This window comes from Myodes glareolus, chromosome 22, assembly GCF_982192425.1.
Source record: "Myodes glareolus chromosome 22, mMyoGla1.1, whole genome shotgun sequence".
Lineage (NCBI taxonomy): Eukaryota > Metazoa > Chordata > Mammalia > Rodentia > Cricetidae > Myodes > Myodes glareolus.
This window is the reverse complement of record NC_142047.1, coordinates 5,066,063-5,081,196: the sequence shown is the minus strand read 5'-3', so window position 1 is coordinate 5,081,196 and position 15,134 is coordinate 5,066,063. Positions and strand designations below refer to the sequence as shown.

At 45.3% G+C, this 15,134-nt stretch overlaps 1 protein-coding gene across 6 annotated transcripts in view; it reads right to left on the bottom strand.

The window, feature by feature from the left end:
* The window catches only part of Nr3c2 (nuclear receptor subfamily 3 group C member 2), a 330,889-nt gene that overhangs the window by 60,714 nt on the left and 255,041 nt on the right, over positions 1-15,134 (bottom strand). For all 6 annotated transcript variants that reach the window (XM_087900467.1, XM_087900468.1, XM_048438236.3 and 3 more), the window contains 2 exons: positions 10,742-11,080; positions 9,157-9,301 (listed from right to left, as the gene is read on the bottom strand). In XM_087900467.1, coding sequence (XP_087756593.1) covers positions 9,157-9,301; positions 10,742-11,080 — 484 coding nt within the window. The remainder of the gene's footprint in view (positions 1-9,156; positions 9,302-10,741; positions 11,081-15,134) is intronic.

The window sequence follows — 15,134 nt, the reverse complement described above, 5'->3', positions numbered from 1 at the left end:
CTCCTCACCATTAAAAGAGAGGGAGAACAAACATCACCATTGCAGAGCTGGGAGGACTAAATACAATGGTGCCTGGAGCCCCTCCCGGGCCCCCACATAGCTTCATGATTACTTTGCCCCCAGGGTCCACAGGGGTGGAGAGACATCACGCCTTAGCCAGAAGGAAGAAGGGAGTTTGTCAACTGCTAACCCCCAGATTCCATTGGAAGCTGACATCCTGTGTGCAGGGATGAGAGGCTACAGAGATGCTGTTGTCAGTGGGGTGGCCACATCTGGATGTAGTCACCGCAGCAATGTTCAGCTTCAGTACTTTCCATGGACAGCATCTTTTGCACTTGTTTCCCTCAGTAGACACTTCAGTGTTTCTATGAATTTAGTGTGTGTGTGTGTATGTGTGTGTGTGTGTGTGTGTGTGTGTGTGTGTGCGTATGTGTGTGCATGTGCACATGTGAGTTTGCATACTGCATGTTGTTGAGGACAACTTTCCTAAGTGGGTTCCCTCACCCTATCTGGTGGGTTCTGAGAATCCAACTCAAGCCTTCAGGGCCGCGTGCAAGTTCCCCTACAGCTGACCCTTCTCGCTGGCCCTTCATTTGTTTCTTTCCAGAAAGAATCAAAGCTAGAACAGAGGAAACAAGGAGTTCTTCTACGCTCTCCATAACCGCATAGCCCCCTTAGTAAAATGACTTGGGGTTAAGGGTGAGTGTGGGGGGATTACAGACAACCAAATTCGCCTCTCCTGCATGATGCAATGAAAAGAGATGCTCATGCGACCCCTTTTCCAGTCTAGACTAAAGAGTCATAGTCACATTTGCTCCCCTCTGTCGAGGTTTGGCAGCACCATCAAAACCATCATCTTCGCTCTCTGCCTCCTGACACCTACGTAGGAGAAGAAGCCTGAAGTCCTCTTTAGTTAATGAACTATTTTTAAAAAATGAATTATTGTTGTAGCAGAAGGACTGGGATCAGAAATTTGGATGCTAGGCATGCATTCTACCCTGAGACCTTTGTAATTTTTAGTTTGAGCCAAGAGTCTTACAAGTTGTTCAGGCTGATTTGACCTTGCTATGTAGCCCAGGCTGGCCTTAAACTTGTGATCCCCCTGCCTCAGTCTCTAGAGTAGTTGAGATGTAATGCTTAAACCACCAGGCTGAGCTTTTTAGTGTCTTTCTCCATTTAGATATTGAAGTACCACATGAAGCCTCAACTCTAACAGCCTCTTCTTAGTACAGCAGGCAGATTGGCTTTCCCAGCAGAACAGGAAAATGAGGCCGGAACCTAACTGGACAGGTGCTAGCTGCCCCCAGGGGGCGCTCGGTTCCTGAACATTCTGCAATACAAGGTCAAGGTGGGACCTGGACAGCACAAGTGAATCTACTGTCCATAGACAGAGGAGTATTGATATCTAACTGAAGAGAACAGATACTGCCCCGCACCTCAGCACAAGGCCCTGAATCCACCAGCTTTAACTGTCTCTTGCCATCTGACCCAACTCTGCAACAGAATCGCTGCAGAGAAAATTTTGTCTGTGAAATTTTCAGTGAAGAAACTTAGTGATGTCATTGATATGAAAGTGCTTTATCATGTTAACTGAAGAAGCCAATATGCTAATATCCACAGCCCAGTGCTTTATGGATAATGTATGATCTCAAATTGCTGTTGACTTTTATTCAAAGTGGAAACCAACTCCCGGCACTCAGGCGGCAGGCAGTGTGGCCACGGTCCTTACATCATTGCCACTCTCTAGGATCCAGGACAGTTAACACACAACTATTTTTGGTCTCATATTCATCTTCCTTAATTTTCTACTCTCCTCAAAATCACCCAGCTTCATTAATTCTTTAGATTTTTCAAGTGCACTACAAGAGACATCGTGTAAAAATGTTGAACAGACAGAAGTACTCTTGAAGGAAAATTTAAACAAAGTCTACAGGAATGATACCATTTCAGAGGTCAGAGACTTTGAAAGGACCTAAAGCACTGGAATCTCACTTCTGAGGCTCATGCTAGAAAGACCATCAACAAATCAAAATTAGTTACCGAGTGCCAATGACGTACTGAGTATTTTCTTAGATACAGGGGCTGATATTGAAAAGCATGTTTTCTCTCTGGGTAGTCAGGGTGCAGAGAGTACAGAAGTGACCAAAAGAACGACAGAAAAGATCCTGCTTGAGGGACAGCTGACGGGATGGAGCTCAGTGCAGGGCACCTGACTCAACTGCCAGAAAAAGGGGGTGCTGTGGGGTTTTTGTTTGTTTTTAGACAGGTTTCCTTATGTAACCTAGGCTGGCATTTGAACTTTAGATCCTTCTGCCTCTGCCTCCTGAGGGCCGAGATTACAGGTGTGTGCACCATGCCCAGGTCTAACTCTAATTCTTATCACTAGAATAGGTTGGTAAAGGGAAAGATACATGGTCTTAAAAACAAGGGCGGTGGAGGAAATGCCTGACTCGGAGAATTGTTCCTGCCTCTCATCTGTCCTCATTTACATTGCTGTGACTTGAAAGGGAACTATCTCCCATAGGCTCACATATCCTGACACTTCATCCCCAAGGTGGCAGCAAGTGTTTAGAAAGGACTGAAAACCTTGAAGACATGGGACTTTGCTGGAGGAAGTGGGGACAGGCCTTGAGGATTTATAGTCTGGCCCAACTTCCTGTTCACACTCTGCTGGCTGAGTATGGATGCAGAGTAACCAGCCAGACTCCTGGTTCTGATTATGGTTGCAGTGTATCAGCCTCCTGGTCCTGAGTATGGATGCAGTGTATCAGCCTCCTGGTCCTGAGTATGGATGCAGTGTATCAGCCTCCTGGTCCTGAGTATGGATGTAGTGTATCAGCCTCCTGGTCCTGAGTATGGATGCAGTGTATCAGCCTCCTGGTCCTGAGTATGGATGCAGTGTATCAGCCTCCTGGTCCTGAGTATGGATGCAGTGTATCAGCCTTCTGGTCCTGAGTATGGATGTAGTGTAACCAGCCAGCCTCCTGGTCCTGAGTATGGATGTAGTATATCAGCCTCCTGGTCCTGAGTATGGATGTAGTGTATCAGCCTCCTGGTCCTGAGTATGGATGCAGTGTATCAGCCTCCTGGTCCTGAGTATGGATGCAGTGTATCAGCCTTCTGGTCCTGAGTATGGATGTAGTGTAACCAGCCAGCCTCCTGGTCCTGAGTATGGATGTAGTATATCAGCCTCCTGGTCCTGAGTATGGACGCAGTGTATCAGCCTCCTGGTCCTGAGTATGGATGCAGTGTATCAGCCTCCTGGTCCTGAGTATGGATGTAGTGTAACCAGCCAGCCTTTTGATCTGTCACATACATAAATGTCATAATGGACTCTGGAACTACAAGGTCAAATGAGCCCTTTCAACCTGAAGTTACTTAAGGGAGAAAGTAACTAAGACACACACCTCGAGGACTGCTTCTAGTTTGTAGAAGTTCCCCTTGGTGTTCTCTGCCAGCCTCTGTCTTCAGGTGCAATCTCACTGTAGTTTAATTTTGTGGCAAAGATTAATCCCATTTCAAAGCAGCAATGCCCGTTCTCTGCAGACAGTGAGCAACCACATTGTTTTTCTTAGGAGTCTTAAAACCCAGCTATTCATGAGAGGCAGGTGAGAGTGCAAAGGATTGGTCGAGAAAAGACCCTGGGGGAGCCACCGTGTGCCACCCGAGGGAGGACATCATTGTAGCCGACACTGGGGGAGCCACCGAGGGAGGACATCACTGCTCTCCATCACAACAACCAGAGAGCTCCAGCGGACTGTGACTCCCCAACTGCTGTCTAGCTGAGCTTTTCCAGCTAGAAAAAGAGAAGAAACAGGCTCGTCCAGAAGTTAGAAAGAAAGACTAAGAGGAGAGAGGGCTTCAGCAGTGGGAGTTTTCCCCTGAGAGGAGGCACTCGTGTTTGAGCACGTGTGTGTGCATATGTGCACACATGTGCACGTGAGAGAGCCATGGACAAAAAGAAGAAAAATGAAGGAAGGGAGGAAGAAAGGCTACATCCTGGAGATCAAAGACATCCCAATTAGAAAGCAGAAAAGGCTGGGGACAAAAGAGGGCACTAACGGGGTGGGGGTGGGGGGTGGGGATGGGTCTAGTGCGAGGAAACCGGCCCGGGTTCACCCACCTCCAGGCTCCTCTCAGCAGCACAGCCCCTTGTCACCGCACGGGGCACATACTCCCTCCAGTGACTCTGGATGTCCGGCATTTGAGAAGAGGGTTTGCCATGTGATAACTCCAGCTACCCTAGACATCCCTGAGGGCATCCCACTGATGCCAGTTCCCCAAGGTGTCCCCAAGGTTGCCCTAACTACAGTCTATGCACAGAAACACCTTTCAGATGCAAAGACCCTCTCTCAACCAGTCCTTTTCAGTTCCAGAGTGTCGGGTGCACGGGACCCCATGGGCACTGTTTGTTGGGAGGACGGCTGGGGAGCGCCATCACTGGAGACAAGTGCCCTCAGTGTGGACAAATGCAGTGACGTAGCAGTCGGCACACGAAAGGGATCAAGGTGCATGAAAACATTACATGAAATGACTGACCGCTCCGATGGCGCACAATGGTGCAGCCAGCAGAGTACTAGGGAGATGTGGGCTGACTTTACTCCTGCCACATCGGCTTCCTTGGAGATCCACTCGGTCACTAGAAGAGGCTGGAGAAGGTGACACTGAGACCTATCACTCCCTTGCTCTCCCCAGCAGTCTTAGGACCACAATAACGCAAGGCTCAGATGACAGCATCTTTTGAGAGAGGTTACATATGCCTCCAACAGACTTCTAATTTTTAATATTGGCCAACGTTTCAGAGAAATTGACTGAAACACTGAATCTTAATTTCAGGAAAGGAAGAAGAAGAAAAGAAAAACTTTCATTCCAAGCTTAAGTGGGAGTTTTAATATGTGTGGAACTGATGAGGAATCTGAGTAGCTGCCGTGATCTGAGGCGATATGTACTGGATTGTTTCAAGGTAGAATTCAATAATTAATCATTTAATACATATCTGAACATTCTGAGTTTATAATAAGAAAAGTTCTGTGCTAAAGTATTAACTCATATTTTCACCTCAGTGTTTAATAAAAAAAAAATTGGAAAGAATGTTTCCTTTATTATTTCCCCTTCCCGGCCTCTCCTCCAGCTCAGTATTGCTAGTGTGTAGCTGAAGGATCAGACCATTGGGCTGAGACTCACTGCGTAGCTACCACAGGCAGGCACCTATCACGCTTGGTCCTTTTTGTAAACACAGCAGTGCCCCTGTCTGCAGACACACTCCACCTTGTACCACACACCTCTCCTTCAGCCTTCTTCCCTGTGAGCAGGCGTATGCATTCTAAAAAACTCCTCCAGGCCAATCATTGGGCTGGCGGGCTAATTTGTTCAATAATTAATCTACCCACATATGTTTACAGAGCAACTACTATGCCTCAGTGCCTCGGGCTCAAGGCTAGGTACTAGATTGAAAAAAAAAAAAGAGTCTGAACCAAAATGGACAAGCTAAACCCTCAACATAAGATGTGTTCCCCCCTGACTTTCATGTGTTCAAAGAGTTCTTCTTGGGTTTTTTATTGGACATTTTATTTTCTGATGCTGTATACATTTTAAAATTAATACTTGGCATCAGAAGCAAATGACACAAAAGGAAACAAAAGTGAATTCAGCGTCACAAAATGCAGAACACCTGTGGTTCCCAAAGCACTGAGGGCTGGGCGTGTGCTCAGGTGTACAGCACTCACCAGTGTGCATGCAGTCCTGAGGGCTGGGCGTGTGCTCAGGTGTACAGCACTCACCAGTGTGCATGCAGTCCTGAGGGCTGGGCGTGTGCTCAGGTGTAGAGCGCTCACCAGTGGGCATGCAGTCCTGAGAGCTGGGCGTGTGCTCAGGTGTACAGCACTCACCAGTGTGCATGCAGTCCTGAGGGCTGGGCGTGTGCTCAGGTGTACAGCACTCACCAGTGTGCATGCAGTCCTGAGGGTTGGGCGTGTGCTCAGGTGTACAGCACTCACCAGTGGGCATGCAGTCCTGAGAGCTGGGCGTGTGTTCAGGTGTACAGCACTCACCAGTGGGCATGCAGTCCTGAGAGCTGGGCGTGTGTTCAGGTGTACAGCACTCACAAGTGGGCATGCAGCTGTGAGAGCTGGGCGTGTGCTCAGGTGTTGAGCGCTGGCCTAGCGTGCATGCAGTCCTAAATCCAAGGCCAGTACTGCATAAACTGGTGGTGTGTCTACAACCCTAGCATCCAGGAGTTTAGGGTCATCCTGGGATCACAGTAAGTTTAAGGCCACCTGGGCTACAAGAGCTCTACCTCAAAAACAATAGACAAATGAAAAAAAAAACCACTTTCTACTTTCAAAAATAAAGATTTTACATCCAGAATAGATAAAGGACCATGAGCAAAGAATGACATGACAACCAATGTAAAGAAAAATGAAAAAAAGGTCTTGGTCTGACACCTCTCCAGAGAAAATACGTCAGTGGCCAGTCAAGATTGCTCAATACCCCTTGCTGCCAGAAAAATGCAAAGCGTAACTAATGAACGGTCATAGTCAGCAGGATGAATAGTCAAAAGAAAAAGTATTCGCATGAACATGGGGAAATTGGAAGCCCGCTTTCAGCTGGTAGGCTGTAAAAATGTTACAACTTCTGTGTATACCGTTTGGGATTTTTTTCAAAAAGTTCAACACAGAATTAGCAAGTGCCCAGAGGGACTACTCCAAGGTATATATTCTTAGGGATCGGGGATTTGAATGAGAAATGTCCCCCAGAAGCTCATGTGTTTTCCCATTTGATCCCCAGTTGGTGTCATTGTTTAGGGAGGTTGTGAAACCATCAGAAGGTGGAGCTCTGCTGGCAGGAGTGTCTCCAGGGGAGGGACTTGAAGTCTTACCCCTCTTCCTATCCCTTTTCTCCTTGCCTGTATGTCAATCCACTTCCTTCTGCCACCATGCCCCCGCTGATAGGATGGACTCTGTCCCTCGGGAACCATAAGCCAAAAATAAACTGCCTTTCCTAAGTTATTTTAATCAGGGAGTGTGGTCATAGCCACAGGAAAGTACCTGATACAGACATCCCGAGGGGCGTGTGTGTACCCATGCCCACAGCTGCATCATCTGCTATACTCAGAGGTGGCAAATGGCACATGCAGAACTCAGTCTAGTTCTGTGTAATTACATTCAGGGACTTTATTTAACACATACTGTTGGATCACTAACATAGAACTCGCCACAAGAGCAAAGTAGCTCAGGACTCTATGGTGTTTTTCTTTTCTCTTGGCACCATCCCAGACTTGCTGAGCTCAGTGGCATCAGGGCTGCACACCAGCATGGCACTCTCTCCATCACCAAGAAAAGCATAAAACTGCACAGAAAGTAGCAAAAAAAGAAACCATAAAGGAAGCTGGCATACAGTCTCAGAGCTGAACCAAAGAGGCAGAGCACAGCCCTTTTGGTCTCTAGGGTGGTGTGCACTCCTCAGTTATTTAGTTTGCATCCTGCATGTGCTGTGAATGCTGCTAAGACACTGTGTGTTTGTAGTGAGATTAAGACGATGTAACCACCAGCAGGCAGACCCACAGGCAGAGATTGCACAAATAGTGAGGGCTGAGGACATACGAACAAGGGAATACTGCTAAGCCATGAAAAGGAGTAGAAGTAGAAGACATGTTTCCATGTGGGTAAAATGTACAATATTATGCTCAGTGAAAATAAGCCAGGCACAAAAGCACAAATTATTGTATGACTTCATCCCTACACGATGTCTAGAATACAGGCAGGCTCATAAACTATAGATCCATAGACTGTAGAGAGCGTCAATGAAGAATTATCACTCAACATATTTGGGGGTGTCAGTGTGGGATGACGAAAAGGAGCTGGTGCTGGTTATAAAATAGCACACATGTCCAAGTATTAACTTAAATGGCAAATTTATGAAATTTTTACAGTTATGAAAACTGGATACACATATGTAGGAGGATTAGGCAGATCAGCTCAATCTTCTGTTCTGTATAAAATCAAATGCAGAACTTCCGGTGGCATCCGGGGTTCTGTCTTACCTACGCTTCCGGTTAGAAGGACCACCCTTAGTGTATTTTAAAAACAGGTTTACTATCTAACAATATATTTAACAGATGATTATTAAGGAAAGCAAGTAAATTTAAAATGTGCCTGCCAGTTCTTTGGCTTTACTTTTGATGAAAATTCATGCTAGGATGATTCTGACCACTTGCCAGAGAGGGGTTATCTCAAGAACACTTTCTTTGGAATAGAATCGGTGTGGTGGCAAAGCACCGAGGCGAGCTGGGACCCCTCAGCAGATGACTCCAGAGTTGGTTGTGTGTCTTGGCACAATGCTTTCTCCTTTACCATCACTTGCCATCTGAGACTCTCATTCTAGAAGCCTCCGCATTCACGTCTCTAGAGGGAGACTTCTGTCAGGAGACGACTGCGGCTCCTGTCATAATTTCAGTGCTCGCTTTTAAATATTTTGGACCAACAATTACAAAGAGGCATTGCTGAATAGGAACATATAAGAAATGTGCTAATGTGAAGTGCAAACACCACTAAAATTAACTTAAAATAGGAAGGCATACAGCGCCACAGAGAGAATCTACTCACATTTGTTCAGTCTTTAAAAATGCATCATAAAATGAAAAAATGTTTCACAGCAGAACAAGGCTTTGGCTTCTTTATGATTGGAAGGAAGGGTAATTATGATTGTCATGAAAACACATCAAGCAGCTGTGTACAGTTAACAAAAGAACCATTCTATGATGCTCTCCAAACCTAGCACTTTAAATATTCACATTTCCTAGAAATGAGCTTCTTTTCAACTGGAGCAGATAGCAAAGAGACTGCTTTCTATTAACCATGGCACTGTACCAGGTGAGCCCTCAGAGCCAACTGGATCCGCTTTCTTTTGGGACAATTCCCACATATATGATGTAAGAGTTACATATACTGAGTTATTGATACTTAGACATGTGTGTATTACACCATTGTAAAGAGTGATTTTTCAGTTTTTAAAATTCAATGTTTTTTAAAACTCTTAAAATGCTCATTTCAGTAGATTCTTTCACACTTGTACATCTGGCTTAGAGATTATTTTAAATAACAGCATAACAAATAATTCTGCAGCTTGTTTTATGAGGGCTAATTAATAGGTACTTACTCATTAAAGACTAGGTCTGGTGCAAAATAGAGAAATTGGCTGTTCGTATGTTTGTACGATCTCCAGCTCAAGGCAAACGATGACAGACACATCCAAGAATACTGGATGAGGGTAATTTGGTCCTCAAGAGGCAAGTTTTTAAATCCTAGAGAACAGAACAATTAATCACAGAAAGACACTTAGCATGTGAGTACATTCCAGGAAGAATCCCGCCTAACTACCTTTCCCTAACACACTTAGATCAATTCCGCAGACATCTATGGGGGCACGTGCTTGGCTCCGCACAAGACTTCATTTGAAATTCACAGGAAATGCTTGGCGTGGGGGTGGGGACGGCGGTGGAGCGCGGCTGGGGCAGATCACACAGGCGCATCCAGTGGGGCTCCGCTCTGATAGCCAACACACTGGAAGAGTTGTCTTCACCTGTGAGACTTGCTTCATTCTCATGCAATCAAAGGCACCAGCTTAAAGGGACTTTAACTGTCACCGTTTGCATATGTGCAAGGGCAGAAAAATTTTAGGTCTTTTGTCTTTGTGGTGCCTAAGAAACCTTACTCCTGGCTTCCCATTGCTTGGGCTATGGCAGGGCTCCAGGGCAGGGCTGGCATCCTTGCTCTAGCCGCCCCCAGCCCTGCCCCATGCTTTCCTCACTCTTATATCCAGCTGTGTGGAGCTATCCTTTGGGTTGAAGCCCCCCCCCTTTTTTTTTTTTTGCTTCATGCTGCAGGTTAACCACAGGTTAGGTCTAGGTAAGGTGAGAGCATCTCTTCACGCTGCCTCTATCCTGCCTGGACAAAAATGAACACGAGGTAGAGTTCAAGGATGCTTTCTGGGTGCTGAAAGAAGGGAGAAGTTTTGTGTGTCTGGTGTATATCATGCATATGCATGTGATGCATAGATGTGCAGGTGTGGCCATGTGTGTGCAATATGGAGAGGCCGGAGGTCTACATGGGGTTGGTTTGTCTATCATTGTCTACCTTGGGTCTTGCCCTGAATCTGGAGCTAGGCTGACTGGCCTGAAAGCTCAGAGATCCTCTGTCTCTCTAGTGCTGGGATTACAGGCCGGCAAGACAGGGATGGGGATATGTATGTGTACACACACACACACACACACACACACACACACACACACACACACGAAATGACAGTTCTGAGGATCTAAACTCGGGTATGTGTGCAGGAACCTCAAGGACCATCTCCTGAGTCCCAAGCAGGATTGATTTTTTTTTTCAACCAGGAAGAGTTGATCAGGGTGCTTTACAAGGCTTTAAGTTTCTTGGGCCTGCACTTAGATGAACTGGGGTACTGTGTTACCTAGAGCTAGCTCAGTGCGACCTCAGTAACAGAATATATTTGTACCTCATTAATACTTGGGGACAAAATAACCCCTTTCTTTTGCGAACGCCAGCCGTCCGCCTGTTTTAGGAACAATAGGACCACAAACCAGCATTCTTGGAAAGAAAGAAATGAACCAGTATCCAGAATTCTCCCACCACTCTGGGGTCTTTGATAGACATGTCAGGATGCTGCACAAAGCAAACACCAAGGCACCGCTAGTATCAAGCCGAGCCCTGCGCCGTCCTACCTGGAAGTACCTTGGCCCACTTCACGACCTGGATCATCTGCTTGCCTGCCAGGCGGTTGAGCGTGGAGAGCAGGCTCTCCGCCGTATCTGGCTTGGAGCTGTCATAGCCAGCATACACGATCTCCGGCTCGATGTTCTCCAGGACCATGGCCGAGGACGGCGTGAGCGCCCGTGTGATGGAGGTGAGCTGCGGGACCAGCGCGGAGTTCACGGATGGCTCCTTCGTAGGAGCAATGTATGTGGTCCCCTCTTCTGGGCTCTGTGGAGGAGGTGGTGGGGGCTGCTGCTGCTGCTCCTCGTGAAGGCCTTTTAACTTCCCCAGTTTCTTTGACTTTCGAGCTGTGAAATACAAAATCAGAAGGGATAAGGTTAAAGATTCCTATCGAACACAAAAAGTGTGGTGCAAATGTCCACCAGTCATCGAGTCGCTCCATGCATGCTCTCTCCTAACGGAGTCTTGTACCACAATGAATACTTTCAAAATAGTTTCCCAAGGCAAACGGCAAAGCTCCCAGGTTACTGTGAGGACCTGTCTAGCAGCGGCTCCTTGCCCGTGACTCATGGCATGTCCTTCCTTCTAGCCCACGGAGACTGCAGGAACCTCATCCTGTTCTCACAGCAGGGAGGAGGAACCACAGAACAGGACACAAAACTGTACTTCAGGATACAGGTGGGGTCCATGAAAATAAATAGCAAATATAAGTGGAACACTCAATGCCAGGCACACTCTAAATGGCTGGCACAAAATTCCCAACTTAACAATTATTTTTGGGTAGTGACTACCATGATTCTCATTCCAGAATAGCATTCAAGAGTTTGTCCAATCACAGGAAATGGCATTTGGAGGAAAAGCAGTTGCTTCAAACGCCAACAACCTGGGATCGGCAGAGGAGAAGGCAAAGGTAATTGGGAAGGCGCATGAGAGAATGGGTAGAAAGAACTTTCCCGGCTCAGAAGAGCCAGCTTCTGATACCGAGCTCAGGGCTGTGAGAGCTACAGATTTGCAATTATAATAATGCTTTCAATTGATTTAAAAATTCTCCATGAACCAGACACAGCTTTGATTTCATCCCAACGCGAATCTCAGCCTCACTGAACACAGAACTAGCTATACCACACTAATGAACTTGATGTAAAACATAATCATTTCTATTTACAAGTATAGCTATTAATACTTATCATGGTCACCACAGAAAAAACCTACATCTCAGTTTTCAGTCCTCACCCAAGAGCAGGCACCTCACATCTGTTACACAGCCATTAACCATCGGCACTAGGATTAACAGAAAACTACGACATAATTTCTGCCCATAAAAAGTTTAACAAGCTAGTTTAAATTTTTCAATCATTTGTTAATGGACTCTGGTCATCGACGGAAGATTGGAGACGGAGGGAGGATTCTGACAGCGTCATCTGAAGGAGGACTGGTGTCTCTTAGCCATGTGGTGCATGGAATCAGGATGCTTCAAGGGGGGTTGTGAATGAAGACACACCAGAACTTATCGACAAAGCAACTGGTCAGCTAGATTCGAGAAAAACCAAACAGCTAAATAACCACGAATGCTCTGGAGGAGCCCAGGAGTTCTCTGGAGCAGTCACCGGCCATGCAGGCAGTCAGATCCATGAAGCTTCCGTGCCATAGAAACGTCTCTGAGTCTCAGGGTGTTTGCCTGGATAATGGGTCTCTGTGAAAGACCCCATTTGAGAGATAAGGTAGAAAGCAACTGCGGCAGCCATCATGCAGATCTCTGGCTTCTACCGATATGCACACATATCTGTGCACATACACACAAATGTTCTAGACACTGTGTGGTGGCACATGTCTATAGTCTTGGAATTTGAGAGACTAAGACAAGAGAAACAGTGTGAATTCCAGGCCAGCCTGGCTATCAGAATGATTTCAAGGCTAACATGAACTGCAATGAGATACTATCTCCAAAAGCTGAAAGCAAAACTGAGAATGACCTCATCAACAATTTCTCATATTTCCTGAGACTCTGATACTAGACATACTCTGACTAAGTAGGAACAGCAATGCCTGACATTTTCATGTCTTATTAAAAGGGATATCTGCTTGCAAATTAATTATAAAATTTGTATTTGCTTTATATTCTAGGTCTATATTGCTGTGTTGATTTCTCATGTTTGATTTAAAATCAATGCTATGAATATCAAAAAGAATATGAACGTCTTCCCTGGGCAGTCATCGGTAGCATAACTGCCAAGCAGGTTATCGGCATTGTCTTCATCATGCCCCTTCATACATGTTGTGGCTTTGCGAGCACCAGGGCACTTGGAACTGAAGGATAATTCATCTTTACCAAAACAGTGTATGAATTCTTCAGTCACAGGTATGTATCTGGTGTCTTTTTTGAAGACCCAGGGGCATGGTGAAGATGTCGCATGCATTCTTATGTAACCATACTGTGTACCATGTTGCTAACTCACAAATTCTCGGCAAATGTTTGCTGAATAAATTTGCTTCATTTTTAAACATTAATAAATTTTACAGTGCATCACATACACAAAGCCCCAGTTTATTTCCCTGTGAGAAATGTAGACAAGCTTCTGAGATTTTCAGATAACATTTTTGAGTCACTAATTACTCCTTTGCGAAATTTCTACTGTGTAATGACCCATTTACGAACTTCCCACTCTTAGAATGTTGTATTTGAAATACTAAGCTCCACTTATTGAGTACTCGGTTCCCGAACACAGTCCAACAGACTTTCTATAGTGTCAGAAGTCCAGTGCTCACCAGGACCTGAGATCAGACTTTATTACTATTTTTTTTCTTTCAGATGAAGAAGCAGAAGTACCAAAGGAGAAATACCTTTTCAAGTTTTCAGAGCTAGTGAACGCCAGAGTGAGCCACGGAACCCAGCCAGGGCCCTGACTTCCACTGACATTCTGTGAGGTTTCCCTTCTAATCCATTCTCTGTCTTCTCAGGGTTAGCTTTATGTTTTAGGATGAGCACCAGCTTCAAATCCAACTGCATAATTAATATGTTTGCTAATTATACTGGGATGATTTGGGCTAAAGATCCTCAATCAATATGTGTCTATTTTTCAAAGTGAACCTGGTTTTGGGGTAGGGTTCCTTCTTAAATTCTGTGAATTAATGGCCACTGAGCTTGGGGAATCTCACTGTCCCAGGTGGCCAAGTGGCCAAGGACACACTTCATCTTAACTGTCAACCAATAATAGTATACTCATTCTCTCTCTCTCTCTCTCTCTCTCTCTCTCTCTCTCTCTCTCTCTCTCTCTCTGGATGTTTCATGCATGTAAATGTCTCCCACTTCCACTTAGACTCACTTAAAACGGGAATTTCATTTTTCCATACTGGATTTTCTAGAAACTATTGTGTGCTCAGGGGTTTCCCCACAAGTGCCAAGGCCTTACTGGCAACATCTTGGCAGCTGCTATCTCCTGCCCAGCTATGAACAGAACTTCATAGATTCTCCATGGATTCATTTCCAGGATCCGGCAGTGGAAGACCCTACTTCCTGTACCCAGCAAATAACAAGAGCACCAAGCTGATAGTACTTCTGTGGTACCCCACAAATCAGGGGGTACTTCCCAGTGTGATCTGGTAGCACAAACCACTTTGGATTCCGGTGGTTTGTGCTACTCTGAGGAATATGATAATCTGAGTACCTAGGCTGATTCAGCGATGGCTACCTAGAGATGAAGCCATTCTTGCATCTTCTAGGCATTCTCCAACTGCACGCATCATTTCTACCTCCGTCCATGTTAGAAATCACAAACTGTTGAAAATGAGAACTGGGCAGCAGATATTAAAGATGCTGTACAGGGATATTATTATTATCATTATCATTGTTGTTGTCCTTACTGTTGGTTCACAGGCCAAATGCAATTGCTTCCCAGGTCAATAACAGCACTGCCTGACTCTTTGGGTCTTGATTTCAGCCAAATAAACATAATTATGCTTTTGGAAAAAGACTTCATTTTTTTTTTAGTTCCCAGAGGAGGAATGCAAAGTCAGGGACAACTTAGCATTTCTCTGTCATGTCACCAAAAGAAGAAATGTCACCTTTTTACACATTGACTAGCTATACAGCAAAATCACCTTAATTTGTACTAGTAAGGAAAAAAAGCATCTAAATGGCTCTTAAGGCAACACATGCTAATTGGATGGGGTGAGGGGCTAAGGGCAAGTTGCCTTCATGAATAAATAATTAGCTTCTCAATGGAAAATAAAGTGGCATCTCTTGATTGTTTCCAAACACTCCTGCAATAGTTAAGAAGGTTGAAATGGATTTCAAAAGGATCTATACATATTTTCAGATCCCTCTATGTAATTAACAAAGTACGACGCATTACTGATTCGACAGGACATGCACTATGGTGAAGGTAAACTCAATTGTTCACC